General features: G+C 43.8%; 2 protein-coding genes across 2 annotated transcripts in view; one reads left to right on the top strand and one right to left on the bottom strand.

The window, feature by feature from the left end:
* The first annotated feature begins 4,448 nt into the window (after positions 1-4,448).
* On the top strand, positions 4,449-6,189 carry LOC116270965 (spidroin-2-like). Its single transcript, XM_031656968.1, has 2 exons — positions 4,449-5,025; positions 5,216-6,189. Exons 1-2 carry the CDS (start codon positions 4,449-4,451, stop codon positions 5,719-5,721), a joined length of 1,083 nt encoding a protein of 360 aa, XP_031512828.1. The 3' UTR covers positions 5,722-6,189.
* Positions 6,190-13,827: 7,638 nt separating this feature from the next.
* LOC101000700 (leucine-rich repeat-containing protein 37A3-like) overlaps positions 13,828-18,733 on the bottom strand; it is a 52,654-nt gene continuing 47,748 nt past the window's right edge. Inside the window, 1 exon segment of the mRNA XM_021928345.2 lies at positions 13,828-14,638. The gene's annotated coding sequence lies outside the window, so the exon portion shown is untranslated.

Genomic DNA, 18,733 nt, shown 5'->3' with positions numbered 1-18,733 from the left:
GGTATAACTTTGTTGCAGAAAGGACAAAGGGAACTGATTAAAGACTTAAGGCATATATATACATATAATGTTTTCCCAATTCCTCATACCATACCTTTTTATTAATTTTTATTGATATAATTAATTTGTATACCATAAATTCACCCTTTTAAATAAGTGCAGAATTTAGTGGGTTTTAGTATAGTATTCACAAGGTTGTACAACCATCACCACTATTTAATTCCAGAACATTTTCATCACCCGAGAATCACTGGCCCTACTCCCCATTTCCTCTCCCATTTCCTGGCAAGTATTTACTGACTTCCTGTAATTTGCCCATTTGGGACATTTCATATAAATGAAATCATACAACACACAATTTCACTAAATAAGACTTTTGTGTGTGGCTTCTTTCAAACAATTTTTTAAAATTGTGGTAAAGTAGGCATAACATAAAATTTACACTCTAATCACTGTCTAATCACTCACTCTGTCGTCCCAGCTGGAGTGCAGTGGTGTGATCATGGCTGACTACAGCCTCAACCTCCCTGGGCTCAAGTGATCCTCCCATCTCAGTCTCACAAGTAAATGGGACCACAGGCACATACCACCACACCTAGCTAATTTTTGCATTGTTTGTTGAGACAGGATTTCGCTATGTTGCCCAGGCTGGTCTTGAACTCCTGGACTCCAGTGATCCTCCCATTTCAGCCTCCCAAAGTGCTGGGATTGCAGGCGTCCGCTACCACACCTGGTTGTCTGTAACCACTTTTAGGTGTACAATTCAGTAGTGTTAAGAACATTCACGGCCGGGCGCAGTGGCTCAAGCCTGTAATCCCAGCACTTTGGGAGGCCGAGACGGGCGGATCACGAGGTCAGGAGAGCGAGACCATCCTGGCTAACACGGTGAAACCCCGTCTCTACTAAAAAAATACAAAAAACTAGCCGGGCGAGGTGGCGGGCGCCTGTAGTCCCAGCTACTCGGGAGGCTGAGGCAGGAGAATGGCCTAAACCCGGGAGGCGGAGCTTGCAGTGAGCTGAGATCTGGCCACTGCACTTCAGCCGGGGCGACAGAGCGAGACTCCATCTCAAAAAAAAAAAAAAAAAAAAAGAACATTCACATTGTTGTAAAACAAATCTCCAGAACTTTTTCATCTTCCCAAATTGAAACTCTGGACCTATTAAACACTAACCCCATTCTCTCCTTCTCCCAGCCTACAGTAACCACCCTTCTACTTTCTGTCTCTATGAATCTGACCAGTCTGAGTACCTCATGTGAGTGGAATCACACAGTATTTCTCCTTTGGTGACTGGCTTATTTCGCTTAGCATAACTCCCTCAAGGGTTCTCCATGTTGTAACGCATCAGAATTTCCTTCCTTTCAAGGCTGAAGAATACATCTGTTATACGGATCAATCACATTTGCATTACCCATTCATCAGTTAATGCACATGTAGGTTGTTTGCACCTTTTGGTCATTGAGAATAATGCTGCTGTATACATATGTGCATGTGTTTCTGCATGACCATTTGTTTGCAATTCTTTTGACTATATATGTATGAATAGAATTACTAGGTCATATAGTAGCTCTAAGTTTAACTTTTTGAGTAACTGCCAAAGTATCTTCCATAGTGCTACATGGTTTTACATTCTCGCTAACAATATATAATGGTTCCAGTTTCCCCAAATCCTCCCCAATACTTTTTATTTTTATTTTTTAAAAATAATTACAGCCATGCTAGTGAATGTGAAGTGGCATCTCATTGTGGTTTGGGTTTTCAATTTTATAATACTTTAATTTTTAATATCAAAAGAATATACTTGGCCTGAGGTGGTGGCTCACGCCTCTAACCCCAGCATTTTGGGGGGCCAAGGTGGGTGGATCACCTGAGTTTAGAAGTTCAAGACCAGCCTGGCCAACATGGTGAAACCCCGTCTCTACTAAAAATACAAAAATTAGCTGCGTATGGTGGCACGCACCTGTAATCCCAGTTACTCTGGAGGCTGAAGCAGGAGAATCATTTGACCCAGGAGGTGAGTTGGAATCACGCCACCAAACTCCAGCCTGAGAGGAGACGCTGTCCAAAAATAAATAAATAAATAAATAAATATACACTAAATTATTTTCTTGTATAATTAATAAAATTATTTTACAAAAGAAGTCCATTACTAACACACACTTGCATGCAAAGCACAAAGACACATCTAAGGGCCAGGTATAGTGGCTCACGCCTGTAATCCCAGCACTCTGGGAGGGAGGCTGAGGCAGGCAGATCACTTGAGGTCAGGAGTTTGAGACCAGCCTGGCCAACATAGTAAAACCCCATCTCTACTAAAAATACAAAAATTAGTCAGGCGTGCTGGTGGGTGCCTGTAATCCTAGCTGCTCGGGAGGGTGAGTCAGGAGAACCACTTGAGCCCGGGAGGTGGAGGTTGCAGTGCGCCAAGATTGTGCCACTGCACTCCAGTCTAGGTGACAGAGCAAGGATTCCTCTAAAAAAAAAAAAAAAAAAAAGTACTACAATTAAGTTGGCAAGAATTTACATGTAGTCCTTTCTACATATAAGACATAAACACCTGATACTTGATTCATTCCCTTCATTCTTCAGCCAGCCTCCCAGGACAAGTCTGGCAACGATTCTGACCATCGGGCAACAGAAATTACCTTTTTACAGCTTATGTTAGGACAGCCTACGTGGGTTTACATTTGGCTTAATATAATACTACCCTACTTCTCCAATAAGTATTTAAGCATTTATAGAAAAATGGAAACTTTTCAATTTAACCACTTCTTCTACCCTAGACGATCTGAGAAAGAGGTGACATACCTCACTTCAAGGAAAAAAGGGTCCTTTTTGCTCACAAGTATTTCCTCATAAACCTTATTTTTGAAATGATTTTAAAACCAGATTCTAATTTAATTAATCTAGATTTGCAAAATTATAAAGGAAAAGTCTTGCCGGTTGTTGCTTTGGTTAATTTCACAATTTAGTAAATTGCAACTAAGTATTTAATACAAAGCAGCCTTTGGTGGGGGCGGGGGGGGGTTGTTTAACAAAATGCATCTCATTACCAGCCCACAGAAACTTTTCCACGTGAAAACAGAAGAGGGATTGCCATGGAGAGATTCATTATGGATTTCGGGAGGGCTTTTTCCTCAGAAATAGAGTGAAAAGAAAAAGTCGCTGTGTAAGAAATCTGATACTGACGCTGTGTGACTCAGAAGTTGGTCCAAAAGTTTATCTTCGGCAATTATGTCTAGATGATCAACTACACATCTTCTACAACAGGTGACACGAAACCGCATTTCCCAAGCAAGGCAAAGCGATCAAATGAGTTATGACACGCGTTCCTGCGGTCTTATACTTTTATTTTTGATTTAACAGTCAAAAACAATTTTGAATCGGATGAATTACCAAATTTGGTTGGGTCTCGTTTGGCTTTCTGCTTTGCTTTTTTAATCAGCCATTTACCAGCAACTGTTGCACGTGCCCATTAGCACTCGAAGAATAAAAACAAACACACAAGACCAGGTGCCGGGCGCGGTGGCTCAAGCCTGTAATCCCAGCACTTTGGGAGGCCGAGGCGGGTGGATCACAAGGTCAGGAGATCGAGACCATCCTGGCTAACATGGTGAAACTCCGTCTCTACTAAAAATACAAAAAACTAGCCGGGCGTGGTGGCGGGCGCCTGTAGTCCCAGCTACTCAGAGGCTGAGGCAGGAGAATGGCGTGAACCTGGGAGGCGGAGCTTGCAGTGAGCCGAGATCATGCCACTGCACTCCAGTCTGGGTGACACAGCGCGAGACTCCGTCTCAAAAAAAAAAAAAAAAAAAAAAAAAAAAAAAAGACCAGGTAAGGTTCCCCTACTAACCCAAATGATCCGTTTCCTTAACACAATTTAAAAACCACAGTTAGGAGTGTGAAAACAGGCATGTTTTTGTGTGTATTTGTGTGCCACGATTGGTCCAAATCCTTAATTCCCTTTTAAGGAACAGATATATAATAAAAATTCGAAAGAAACCTCATTAGAAATGCAAAGAGGTTTGCAAAACAAGAGGCTTCTTTCATTCCAGAAAACCACACCAAAACAAGGGGAGAAAAATGAAAGCAATGGATATGCGTTTGCCAAACTTTCAATCCTGCCCGCGGAGACACTGCACTGCACACATTTTGAAGAGGAAAAGAGGGAGTTGAGGGGGTGTGAGAGAGATCGAGCGAGTGCGGCCTCAAACTGCAACAATTCAATCTCCATTTTGAACAATGCACCTCTTTCCTCTTGTAAATCCAGTTTTTTTGCCACTTGATGTGCCCTCCATTTCCCCTCTGTTTGGGGGGTCGGCGGGGTTGGGGGGAGACCGGAGCAGGATGCACAGTACAGGACTGAGCAAGGGGGGAGGGCAGAGGAGGTGGGGAAGGAGTCTGCGGCAACTGCGCTGAGTGGGTACCTGGAGTGCTGCTGTGGGTACTATGGCTCCTGAAGCTGCTTTCCATATAGTAACTGGCGTCGTCGTCGTCGTCGTCTTCCAGCTCCTCCGAGTAATCGGAGTCATCATCGTCTTCCTCCATCTCATCCTCCTCATTGTCCTCAGACTCGTGGGTCTCCTCGGTGTGGCCGTCCTCTTCCTCCTTCTCGCTGTCGTGGTCATTGTGCACCACCTTGCTGACGGCCCTCAGGGCCACGATGGTCCCGGCCAGGTGGCCGCCCCCGCCTCCTCGCCCTCCGTCCCTCCCCGGCCGCCGCCCGGGGGCGCTGGTGCTGCCGCGGAGGGATGGGAGAGTCGTGGGGGCGGGGGACCGGCGGCGGCGGCTTCCTCCGGCTACTGCTGCCCCTGTTGGGCGAGCTCAGCCGCGTCTTGGGGTCCATCTCAGCCTGGCCTGCGGCCCATCTGCCCCGGAGGCTACCGCGGTGCCGCGAGCGAAGACCCTCGATGGGTCCAGACGTGGGCCGTGGCGGCGGTGGCAGGGCTCCGCAGCGGGAGCCGCGGGCTGCTTGGGCGGCCTGTCCACCTGCCCCTCCGATTGGAGCCTAGGCAGGCGGGAGAAGGTAAAGCGGAGGGGAAGGGGCGGGCGCAGTGGGGGCGGTGGGCAGCGCTGGGGCGGGTGGGGAGGCCCGCGGTGCCGGGCGGGAGGGGCCCGGCCGGCGGAAGCGGCTGGAGGGAGAAGGCTCAATCAGAATTGCTGCGGCCCCACGCCGGATCGCCTTCTGCCGCTATCATGTTTCTTCCCTCTACCAGAGCGGGGTCACGTGAGCTGCACCGCGGGAGAGCCTGGGACGCAGCGACGCTACGCGGCGCCGCTGCGGGGAGCGCGGGAGTGTGGAGTCCCGGGCGGGAGCCCGGAGCGCCCGCACTCCGCGCAGCGCGGCGCGGCTGGACTCCGGGCGCCGGTGGCGCTGCTGAGAGGGGCATGCAGTTCGCGAAATGCCCCTTGTCAAAGGCCTTCGGAGACCACAGCCTCCGTCTGGAGCCCAAAGCCGGCCAGACCTCCTCCCCGCATCTCCCCTTCTGCGGCTGGGAGAGGAAGGCAGGGGAGCCCCCAGGTATCATTGCCCTCTCGCCCCATCGGGAAACTGATGCTGAAAGAGCCAGAGAGAGAAAGAAAAAAAAAGTCGCGGAGAGGGGCCGCCCGAGCGACCGAAGGCACCGGGCAGCGCCAGCGACGGAGGGAAATTAGTTGGGGGAGACAAGCAGACAAGCCCCCAGAATTTAGGGAACTCCAAAGCTTGGAGCTGGAGTCCTGAAATTGACTCCGATGACAACCGCTGTGGATCTGTGCCAGGAGCCACGCCCTGAGGGAAGGGCGTCCTAAGACCTGTTGCGTGGAATCCCCACTGGGAAAGCCTCAGTAAACTCCAGAACGCAACTACTGCACTTCCAATCTCCCGCCACCTTCCCAATGCCTTAGCTAGGACCTCGTTTGCCGTGGAAAAGAGGGAATCTTGTCTAAAACCTACTTCACGGTGTTACATGTTTGTATTATCGGGAAATAACCTTAATTTATTGACCTGACATGTCACTAGCTTTCAGCTTAGCCCAGGGGACGAATCATGATGACATTTCAGGCACTCTGAAACCTTATCACAGGGACTCAACCCTGAGTGGCTGAGGTCAGCTCTTCAGATAAGAGAAAGGTTTTATAAACATATATTAATATTTATGGAGATAAGTGACAACCAAAAGTAATTTTTTTTTCTTTGAGACCGAGTCTCAGTCTGTCGCCCAGGCTGGAGTTCAGTGGCGCGATCTCGGCTCACTGCAAGCTGCGCCTCCCGGGTTCACGCCATTCTCCTGCCTCAGCCTCCCGAGTACCTGGGACTACAGGTGCCCGCCACCATGCCCGGCTAATTTTTTGTATTTTTAGTAGAGACAGGGTTTCACCGTGTTAGCCAGGATGGTCTCGATCTGACCTCATTATGGGGAGGCCCATCTCGGCCTCCCAAAGTGCTGGGTTTACAGGCGTGAGCCACCGTGCCCAGCCTCAACCAAAAAGTAATTTAAAGAAAAATAGTTGACCGGGCGCAATAGCTCACACCTGCAATCCCAGCCCGTTGAGAGACCAAGGCCAGACAATAGATTGAGATCAGGAGTTCGAGACCAGCCTGGGCAACATAGCAGGACCTTGTCTCTAGAAAAAAATTGAAAAATTAGCCGGGCATGGTGGTGCGCACCTGTGGTTCCAGCTAGGCAAGAGGCTGAGGTGGGAGGATCCCTTGAGCCTGGGAGGTGGATGTTGCACTGAGCTGTGATTGCACCGCTGCACTCCAGCCTCAGTGACAGAGCAAGACCCTGTCTCAAAATTTTTAAAAAAGAAAGAAAGAAAAATACTTAACAGGATTCTGTACATCAGATGACTTATTTTAACCTAGTTAGGAAAATAGAACACATATGTGAGATGAAGATTAAAATACAGGCACAAATTGCCAAATAAATGCATTCAATACAATTTGGTTGAGCTCTAAGAGTGACAAATGTGTCTATGTCTCCAGGGACCAGGTAAGTAATGTAAGTCAATAAAGTAGGCAAGGTGAAGACCTAGGCCAATGGAAATGCCCATATTTTGTTTGAAGAGGGTGGCCAGGCGTGATGGCTCAGGCCTGTAATCCCAGCACTTTGGGAGGCAGGCGGATCACCTGAGGTCAGGAGTTCGAGACCAGCCTGGCCAACATGGTGAAACCCATCTCTATTAAAAATACAAAAAAATTAGCCGGGCGTGGTGGTGCACGTCTGTAATCTCAGCTACTCGGGAGGCTGAGGTACAAGCATCACTTGAACGCAGGAGGCGGAGATTACAGTGAGCTGAGATCATGCCACTGCACTCCAGCCTGGGTCACAGAGCGAGACTCTGTCAAAAAAAAAAAAGCGGAGGGGGAGATTTGGGGAGATTGAGTGAAGTGGGGGACTGAGTGAAGCTGGTACCTGAGTGAGAGGTAAGCAGAGGGGCAGGCCAGCAGCAAGGCTGGGATAGGAAACCTGAAGCTTCCTCCCCAAGCTGAGAACTCAAAGAGGGAATGAAGTGATTCCAGGAAAACATACTAAATTCCCACTGTATGTATACAGAACTTCCAACTAATTCAGTTCAAACAATAAATTCAGCATCTAAGATCACCAAACCCTTCAGAAGAAAAGCCACCATGACAGAGTGACAGAGTCCACAACAGACTCAACAGATAGCCAGCAGCACAGTCAACAATAAACTCCCAGAATTAGGTCCCCAAAGACTGTTAGAAACCAAAAAGAGAACAGTTATGATATGTAATGTTTTCAAAAATAAAAAAGTACAATCACAAAGATGAACTATCAAAGACAGATTATTAGGAATGAACAAATATATATATTTGTTTGTTTGTTTGTTTGTTTGTTTGAGACAGAGTCTTACTCTGTTGCCCAGGCTGGAATGCAGTGGTGTGATTACGGCTTACTGCAGCCTCAACCTTCCCAGGCTCAGATGATCCTCCCAACTCAGCCTCTTGAGTAGCTGGGACTACAGGCATGCACCACGCCACCTGGCTAGTTTTTAAACTTTTTGTAGAGATGTAGTTTGGCCATGTTGCCCAGGCTGATCTTAAACTTCTGGATTCAAGTGATCCATCCAATTCGGCCTCCCAAAAGGCTGGGATTACAGGCATAAGCCACTGTGCAGGCCCCAAGTAGATTTTTTAATAGTTTAGAAATGAAAAACAGGAGCTGGAGGCCATTATCCTTAGCAAACTAAAGCAGGAACAGAAAACCAAATACTGCATGTTCTTATAAGTGGGAGCTAAATGATGAGAACACACGGACACATAGAGAGGAACAACAGATACTGTGGCCTATAGGAGGGTGGAGGGTGGGAGGAGGGAGAGGATCAGCAAAAATAACTAATGGGTACTAGGCTAGGCTTAGTATCTGGGTGACAAAATCATCTGTACAACAAACCCCCATGACACAAGTTTACCTATAACAAACCTGCACATGCACCCCTGAACTTAAAGCTAAAAAAATAATGATAATTAAATCAGTAAATGAACAATCCTACTGATAAAATGTAGAATTTCATTTCATGTCATTTTACTTAGAATTTTATAAATCTTCAGTCATACCTGGGAGAGCGCTAAAGCACTGATTAAAAGCAAAAAACTAGAAATAATCTTTATGTCTCATTGGGAGCTGGTTAAAGAAAAACGGAATGTTACACAGTCTATACAAAGTAATACAGATCTGTATTTCAAGACTACAGTCACTCAGTATGCAACATAACAAATAACAAGGCATTAATCATTGTTTTAAAGAGAAATGCAAAACACGACGAATGGGATTTCTTGGATAAATCTAGGTATCCTGGATATCTTTAAATAAAGTTTGTTTTAAAGAGTCTGACTTTGAGATTTTATAAATATCCTTGAATAGTAATATTCTATTAGAATCTATTTATAGTATACTTTCATAAAAGATCCTCCATACAAAAGGAACATTTGGATAAACAGAATCAAAAAAATTCTTTTTTATAATTTATATAGTAAAACTGATTTTGAAGTTAGGCCCTTGGATTTTTTTTAGTAAGCTTTAAAAAAAATGTAAAATTTCCTCCCCACTACTATCTATCTATCTATCATTTATTTATTTAGAGATGGAGCCTTGCTCTGTTGCCCAGGCTGGAGTTCAAAGGTGTGATCTCAGCTTACCACAACCTCCGCCTTCCAGGTTCAAGCGATTCTTCTGGCTTAGCCTCCCGAGTAGCTCAGCTTACAGGCACAGGCCACCACGCCTGGCTAATTTTGTATTTTTAGTAGAAATGGGTTTTCACCATGTTGGCCAGGCTGGTCTCGAACTCCTGACCTCAAGTGATCCTCCCGCCTCAGCCTCCCAAAGTGCTGGGATTACAGGTGTGAGCCACCGTGCCTGGCCCCTACTACTTTTAAAAAAGTAACAGCTTATATTGTCAAGACATAGAAATGGCAACCTTGATAAAGTAATGAGTAATAGTACATTCCCTTGGTTACCACCCTCAAAGGATTCTGAGCTCTATAACACAAAGTAAGACATTTTCATTATCATACTTTTACTTATACAGAATATCAAAGTAACCCACGACAAGCGAGGCACATCTCTATTTGATTCAAATACACAATAAAGTCCTGAAAAAACAACCCTCTGTGGATTGTTTTGGGGGGTTTGTTTTGTTTTGGAGGAGGGGGGCTGCTGTGCTTAACATAAAATGTCCACATCCAGCAAATCCTTTGTATGTGAAACGTACAGAGTTGATTTCAAATTTAATTTAGAATTCAAGCTTTTTTCCAGTTTCAACTGGACTACTTGGTACCTTGCATCTATTCATTAAAAAAAAACTCAAAATAGGACCAAGCACGATGGCTCATGCTTTTAATCCCAGCACTTTGGGAGGCTGAGGTGGGCAGACTGTTTGAGCTCAGGAATTCCAGACTAGCCTGGGCAACACCGTGTAACCCCATATCTACTAAAAATACAAAAATTATTGGGGTACAGTGGCGCATGCCTGTCGTTCCAGTTACTCAGGAGGCTGAAGTGGGAGGATGGCTTAAGCCCAGGAGGCAGAGGTTGTAGTGAGCCAGGACTGCACTACTGCTCTCCAGCCTGGACAGCAGAGCCAGATCCTGTCTCAAACAAAAGGGGAGGGAGGGAGGAAGGAAGAAAAGAATATTCCAAAAATTATGGGAAGTAACTAAATTCATTTGTGTGTCATTTCATCTTTTTGAAGTTAAAAGTAATTGACATTTTGGTTAGTAAATGCAATGTCTGCAGCTGAAATATACAAGTTTGGATATTTAAATTAGGGCCAGGCACAGTGGCTCATAATCCCAGCACTTTGGTAGGTCAAGGCAGGCGAATCCCCTGAGGTCAGGCATTCAAGACCAGACTCGACAACATGGCGAAACCCCACCTCTACTAAAAATACAAAAATCAGCTGCGTATGGTGGTGGCAAGCACCTATAATCCTAGCTACTCGGGGCTGAGACAGGAGAATCGCCTGAACTAGGGAGGCGGAGGTTGCAGTCAGCCGACATTGCACCACTGCACTCCAGCCTGGGCAACAGAAAAAGATTCCGTCTCAAAAAGATTAATTAATGAATTAATTAGGTTGTTTTCTACATTAAAATCAAATTTTACTAAGGAACACATAAAAGGACATTGAATACATTTAGGAGGTTAATTTTTTAAAAAGATTTTTTAAAGCTGAACCATAATTAAGAATATCAACCTATGATCCTTTTTTAAAGGGTATGCTTTCTGTTTTTCCCCAGGTCAATTTTCCTTTTTTAGCCTTTTTTTTTTTCCTTTTTTTTTTTTTTTAGACGGAGTCTTGCTCTGTCACTCAGGTTGGAGTGCAGTGATGCAATCTCAGCTCACTGCAAGCTCCGCCTCCCAGGTTCACGCCATTCTCCGGTCTCAGCCTCCCGAGCAGTGGGGACTACAGGCGCCCACCACCATGCCCGACTAATTTTTTGTAGTTTTAGTAGAGATGGGATTTCACCATGTTAGCCAGGATGGTCTCGATCTCCTGACCACGTGATCCGCCCATCTCGGCCTCCCAAAGTGCTGGGATTACAGGCGTGAGCCACCGCGCCCGGCCTTTTTTCTTCTCTTTCTTTTGAGATGGAATCTCACTCTGTTGCCCAGGATAGAGTGCCCTGGTGTGACCTTGACTCACTGAAACCTCTGCCTCCCACCTTAGCCTCGCGAGCAGCTGGGACTACACGAATTTCCTCTCTCATTTTTTGAAATGGGGTCTTGCTTTGTCTCCTAGGCTGGAGTGTAGTAGTGCGACCAAGGCTCACTGTAGCTTCAACCTCCCTGGCTCAAGCAATCCTCTTGCCTCAGCCTCCAAAGCAACTGGGACCACAGATGTGCTCCACCACAAACGGCTGAGTTTTAATGCTTGGTAGAGACGGGGTCTCTCTATGTTGCTCAGACTGGTCTCAAACTCCTGCGCTCAAGTGATCCTCCTGCCTCAGCCTCCCAAAGTGTTGGGAACACAGGTGACAGCCACCCTACTTGGTACCCTAGGACAAGTTTCAAACTCCTAAAAGACCCATGTTTTTATTCCACTTTTTTTTAAGGAGAAGCAGGAGAGGGTGGCTAGGGACTGGTGAGGGAGGGGAGAACTGAGGTGAGATTGCAGAGAAGTAGGTAGGACTTTTTACTAAATGTCAAAACCGAAATAACTATCAGAAGAGTCAAACTTTTACATAAACTATTTTTAAAAGGTAAAAATTTCTTAAAAATCAAAGAAATCCTAGGTGAGACGGCTCTTTGATGGTCTAGAGTGCTTAAAATGCGTTCTTACCTGAGCACTCTTGGATCATGCCATGTGCTCACACCAGTCTGCGTTTGTAAGAAATATAGCTGGTCTTGTTGCGTTGTCCTCTGTTCTGTAAAATTAAGAAACACTGATAACAAAAATATTCAGAATGTCCAGATCAAAGACAGTTGTATACCTTAAGATGATACACTAATAGGGAAAAATATCCAAATTACAAATCTATTTTATTTGTTATCAGAAAGGGCTTTACACATCATTTGTTCTGTCTCTTGGAAACAATTTTATAAATGATGAGGGCTATGGGCCAGCTATCTAAAGGCAAACTCAACTTATCATGTGGCTCAAATACTGAATATGTTGCAATGGAAAACAAATCAAGATTGTCACAATACTAATAATTAAAAGATTTTAAATGATGTATAAAGGGCTCTGAGAAAGAGGCTGGTCAACATTTGGAAGATTTGAGGAGGAACTTCCAGAAACTTTCAGAGTTTGGAGATTGATAATGCTTCTTATGCCTAATTTTACATCAAAACCTATGTTTTCTCTTTGCTAGACAAAGGTGAATTCTCAAGGTTGCATGTGAGCTCAAAGAGAGGCAAAGCAGATAAGATACTGGGGAGACATTCTATGTCATAAACAGATAGAGACGGAAAAATAGCCAAGTTAGAAAGAAGACGACTAAAGAGCAAGCGTGCACACTGGGGAGAAAACAGTCAAGGACAAAATGAACTCAAAGCCCTTGGAAGGCAGAGGAAAGGCCAGGGTGAAGAGAACAATCTATACAAGGGTTTCTTTATGGTGGGTTTTGTTTTGTTTTGTCTTTTATAAAAAACGACAGAACCACTTTTCTTTAAATAAAATCTAATGAGAAACTTTGATACATAAAATAAAACTATTACTAATATTTATTAGTATAAATCTAATTTGTTTATAAACCTATAAAGTCAATAAATTTAAACTTTAAACTTTTAAAAATGATAAACATAAAATCATATTATTATAGAGGACAGCTATAATAATTTCAGCCTTGGTATCCACTTTATTTTTATGTTTTGGTTGTATAATTTTTTAAATTCAAATCACAGAAATATTATAAAAGTATAACCACTCCCACTCTAAAGAGCTTGCCTTATAATCTCCACGAGAAATGGCAGGAGACAATTTCTTCTCAGGTCTGAACATTGATAATCACAGTTAAAATTCACTGTGCCAGACAACGTGCCAGCATTTCACGAGATTAAATATCACTGATTTCTTGCAACAAACGTAGATGGTTGATGCTATTATTTTCCCCTATAGAGGATAAAACTGAGGCTCAAAGAGGTTAAATAATGTGCTCAGTGTTACATGGCAAAGCCAGGATATGAACCTAGGTCTCTCTGTGTCTCAAGCCTATAATTTAATGATAGTGCTAAAAGTTAACCTTTGAGTCACAGCACAGTTAATGGACAAACAGTTAATGGACAAATTTTTTCAAATTAAAGAGTTAAAATACATTTAAAAATAAAATTAGAGGCCGGGCGCGGTGGCTCAAGCCTGTAATCCCAGCACTTTGGGAGGCCGAGACGGGCGGATCATGAGGTCAGGAGATCGAGACCATCCTGGCTAACCCGGTGAAACTCCGTCTCTACTAAAAAAATACAAAAAACTAGCCGGGCGAGGTGGCGGGCGCCTGTAGTTCCAGCTACTCGGGAGGCTGAGGCAGGAGAATGGCGTGAACCCGGGAGGCGGAGCTTGCAGTGAGCTGAGATCTGGCCACTGCACTCCAGCCTGGGCGACAGAGCGAGACTCCATCTCAAAAAAAAAAAATAAAAATAAAATAAAATAAAATAAAATAAAATAAAATTAGAATCATGCATTTGCAGAAGAGTTTTTAAAAGTATTCTTCAGTAAAATAAAACTTACATGTGGCAATTCCCGATGTTGGTCATTAGGTGTCAACATCAATCTAAAGTGGTTTATCTACAGTCTGTTAAGAGGACAAGGATGTAGGTAACCTTGGTGAGCTTTTGGCAAGCAAGGAGAGGAAGTCAAGTTCACAGTACATACAAGTAGTCACAAGTTGGTATTAATTTAGAAACTTCTGTATTCTATTAGTAGAAGACTCATGTTATCTTCCACATGAAACTCTATAATCTGGGAATTTATATAAGATTGTAATCATTTTATACAAACATAGAAGTGACTCAATCATTTACAACAGTCCACTCACATAATCCAAAATTATAGACAGTACAAATATATGAGCATCAGCAGAAATATGCCTTTGAAATTATTTCTAAATATATGTCTAAAAAATTACATCGTAAGTTGTACTTCAGATTACTGTTATCAGTGACAATACCACCTTACCTTTCTAGACAGTGCCTATTTACAAAATAGTCTCACTTCATCTCATACATATGCTTCTCACACTACCTTTGTTATAAACTAGTCATCTCACTTCATGATAAAAGAATACAAATGCTGAGGGTAAATGACTAGCACAAGGTCAAACTGTTGGCTGGGTAGTTATCTACCACTTCAAAGACTTTTCAAAGTTGGGAGGTTTTATATTTATTTTCATGCAGAATCCCTAAGCCCAGATTAATAACTTTTTTCAAAGTTATTATTTCCTCAGCAAGCTGAAATCAGTAAACCATGTTTTATTTTTCCTTTGCCGGTTGTCATACCATAGCCTTCTGGTAGGTATGGAAGAATATGTAAACTTGTCCTGCTCATGTAATGTCTATGTCGTTGTGACCTGACTCTCCTCTCTGCCAGCCTGGGATCTGAAGACTGTCCACATGTTGCACCGTTTGTTCCACTAACTGGAGTGTTCTCATCAACAAAGCAGCTAAGAGGTCTGTCTGCCAGGGCTAGAATATTCGGATGCCAGTCTATTGAAAATTAACAAGGAAAAGACCTTTTCAATTTAGATATCAAAAGTAAAGTTCTCTAGACAATGTATGTACTGTAGTAACAATCACTTATCATATCTGAAAACAGAATGACTAATACAAGTATAGTGACTTCAAGAACTCTGAGTAAAAGCAAACCTGAAGTCTCTAAGCACCAAAGAAACACAAATGAAAAGCATGTCATCGACTATGTATTTAAATGACTTTATTTTAATGGCATTTGATATAAAATCCACATATATCTGTGGATGTGAGTACTGGCTTACAAAACACTGCCTGATCTAGCTACAGCCTCTCAGACCTGACTTCCCACCATTCTCTCTCCCACTCTGCTTCTGCCACACTCATATTCTTCCTGTTCCTTCAACTTGCCGAGGTTATTCCACCTGAATGAGCAGTTGCTCTTCCTTCCACCTGGCATATTCTTTTCTCCTACTCTCTCTAGGCCTGGCTCTTTTTTGTCATTCACATCAGCTTATTGTTTCCTCCTAAGAGGTTCTTCACACCTCCCAATCTAAAAAAGTCACCCAGTCATTTGACAACACATCACAAAAGGGAAGAAGACAGTTTGTCTCTTTAAGGAGCTTCCCGTCTACTTTTGCAGATCTTCCAAAATAAAAAATAATCAAGAGTTCATTCTTAAATTAACATGGTCGGGTGCAGTGGCTCACACTTGTAATCCCAATAGTTTGGGAGACAGAGGCGGGTGGATCACTTGAGGTCAGGAGTTTGGACCAGCCTGGCCAACATAGCGAAACCCCATCTCTACTAAAAATACAAAAATTAGCCGGGCACGGTGGCGGGTGCCTGTAATCCCAGCTACTCGGGAGGCTGAGGCATGAGAATTGCTTGAACCCTGGGGGCAAAGGTTGCAGTGAGCCGAGATCGCACCACTTCACTCCAGTCTAGGCAATAGACTGGGACTCCATCTCAAAAAAAAAAAAAAATTCCTTGGCAGTTTAATATTAGATAAATTCCTTGGCAGTTTAATACTAGAAATGCAACTTGGCAACGTGAGCTAAGCTTTTACCTGAGAGTCATAATGTAAACACAAAACTTTGTGATCCAATGAGTTAAGCAATTAGTTCTCAAAAAATACAAGTAGGTGCAGCTAATGAGAAGAATTTGGTATTTTATGCCTAGTGCCAGTCCTGCTCAAGACGGGGGAAATAGGGAAAACAAAACACTGCACAAGATGGCAAATTTTTTTCTCACTTACAAGAGTGGGGAGAGGGGCATTCAGCTACTTAGACTATTTGTTTTCGGTTACTTCAAAAGCAACTCTTTGCAGTTTCCGAAAATTGTCTTGCATCCAAATGTCGTTATACAGTAAGTTCCATGAACTGACTATACTTGATATTCTTCAAGATTTAGTTCAGAGATTCCTCTGCTTATCCATTTAATTCATTCAATCATTTATTTTATTTTCATTTTATTTTATACTTTTGAGACTGAGTCTTGCTCTGTCACCCAGGCTGGAGTGCAGTGGCGCAATCTCGGCTCACTGCCACCTTCACCTCCTGAGTTCAAGCAATTCTCATGCCTCAGCCTCCTGAGTAGCTGGGATTACAGGCTCCCACCAGCATGCCTGGCGAATTCTTGTAGTTTTAGTAGAGATGGGGTTTTGCCATGTTGGCCAGGCTGGTCTCGAACTCCTGACCTCAAGTGACCCGCCCACCTCAGCCTCCCAAAGTGCTGGGATTACAGGCGTGAGCCACCGCACCCGGCCCTGAATTTCCTTTTCAAAAATACAAAGTTTTCTCTTTTACATTATGACTCTCACTTAAAAGCTTAGCTCACGTTGCCAAGTTGCATTTCTAGTATTAAACTGCCAAGGAATTTATCTAATATTAAACTGCCAAGGAATTTTTTTTTTTTTTGAGATGGAGTCCCAGTCTATTGCCTAGACTGGAGTTCAGTGGCATGATCTTGGCTCACTGCAATCTCCACCTCCTGTGGTCAAGTGATTCTTGTGCCTCAGCCTCCTGAGTAGCTGAGATTACAGACGTGCACCACCACGCCTGGCTAATTTTTTTGTATTTTTAGTAGAGACAGGGTTTCACCATGTTGGCCAGGCTGGTCTCGAACTCCTGACCTCAGGTGATTCGCCTGCCTCTGCCTCCCAAAGTGCTGGGATTACAGGCGTGAGCCACCGTGCACGGCGGCTTACTTCAATCTAGTTAGGAAAACAGAACACATATGTGAAATGAAAAAATACAAGCACTAATTGTCAAATAAATGTATTCAATATACTTTGGTTGAGCACCAAGGGTGGCAAATGTGAATATGTGTATATGCCTCCACGGACCAGGTAAGTAAGGAAAGTCAACAAAGATGGCAAGATGAGGACCGTGGCCAATGGGAATGCCCCCCCTTTTTTTTTTTTCACGATAAGAGTCTCACTCTGTCGCCCAGGCTGGAGTGCAGTGGTGCAATCTCTACTCACTGCAACCTCCACCTCCCAAGCTCAAGTGATTCTCCTGCCTCACCCTCCCGAGCAGCTGGGATTACAAGCGCCCACCAGCACGCCTGGCTAATTTTTGTATTTTTAGTAGAGACGGGGTTTCACTACGTTGACCAGACTGGTCCCGAACTACTGACCCCAAGTGACCTGACTGCCTCGGCCTCCCAATGTGCTAGGATTATAGGCGTGAGCCACCACTCCTGGCCCTTAGATGTGTCTTGTGCTTTGCGTGCAAGTGTGTGTTACTAATGGACTTCTTTTGTAAAATAATTTTATTATACAAGAAAATAGTGTGTATGTATTTTTTATATATATATATATATACACACATACACACATATATTTTTTTTTTTTAGACAGCATCTCCTCTGAGGATGGAGTTCAATGGCTCGATTCCAACTCATGGCAACCTCCACCTCCCGGGTCAAGTGATTCTCCTGTTTCAGCCTCCTGAGTAGCTGGGATTACAGGCACCTGTCACCATACCTGGCTAATTTTCATATTTTTAGTAGAGATGGGGTTTCACCATGTTGGGCAGGCTGGTCTTGAACTTGGTCCCCCAAAATGCTGGGATTACAGGCGTGAGCCACCACCTCAGGCCAAGTATATTCTTTTGATTTTAAAAATTAAAATATTGTAAAATTAAAACCCAAACTACAATGAGATGTCACTTCTCATTCACCAGCATGGCTGTATTTGTTAAAAAAAAATAAAAAGTGTTGGGGAGGATTTGGGGAAACTGGAACCATTATATATTGTTAGCGAGAATGTAAAACCATGTAGCACTATGGAAAATGCTTTGGCAGTTACTCAAAAAGTTAAACTTAGAGCTACTACATGACCCAGTAATTCTCTTCATACATATATAGTCAGAAGAATTGCAAACAAATGGTCATACAGAAACACATGCACATATGTATACAGCAGCATTATTCTCAATGATCAAAAGGTGCAAACAACCTACATGTGCATTAACTGATGAATGGAGAACGCAAATGTGATTGATCCATACGACGATATATTCTTCAGCCTTGAAAGGAAGGAAATTCTGATGCGTTACAACATGGAGAACCCTTGAGGGCGTTATGCCAAGAGAAATAAGCCAGTCACCAAAGGAGAAATACTGTGTGATTCCACTCACGTGAGGTACTCAGAGTGGTCAGATTCATAGAAACAGAAAGTAGAAGGGTGGTTACCATGGGCTGGGAGGAGAGAATGGGGAGTTAGTGTTTAATAGGTCCAGAGTTTCAATTTGGGAAGATGAAAAAGTTCTGGAGATTTGTTGTACAACAATATGAATGTTCTTAACACTACTGAATTGTACTTAAAAGTGGTTAGAGACAACCAGGTGTGGTAGCTGATGCCTGCAATCCCAGCACTTTGGGAGGCTAAGGTAGGAGGATCACTTGAGTCCAGGAGTTCAAGACCAGCCTGGGCAACATATCAAGACCCTTTCATTACAAAAAATACAAAAATTAGCCAGGCGTGTTGGCATGTGCCTGTAGTTCAGCTACTTGAGAAGCTGAGGCAGGAGGATCACTTGAGCCCAGAAGGCAGAGGTTGCAGTGAGCTGAGATTGCACCACGGCACTCCAGCCTGGGTGACAGAGC

The sequence above is a fragment of the Papio anubis genome, chromosome 17 (assembly GCF_008728515.1).
Source record: "Papio anubis isolate 15944 chromosome 17, Panubis1.0, whole genome shotgun sequence".
Lineage (NCBI taxonomy): Eukaryota > Metazoa > Chordata > Mammalia > Primates > Cercopithecidae > Papio > Papio anubis.
This window is presented reverse-complemented; position numbering and strand designations above follow the sequence as displayed.

Excerpts from the sequence above, each read along its gene's own strand:
- LOC116270965 (XM_031656968.1), top strand. The coding sequence starts at position 4,449 with ATGGCTCCTGAAGCTGCTTTCCATATAGTAACTGGCGTCGTCGTCGTC. Across the intron at positions 5,026-5,215 it reads GCCTAGGCAGGCGGGAGAAG|AGCGGGGTCACGTGAGCTGC; the intron begins GTAAAGCGGAGG and ends TCCCTCTACCAG.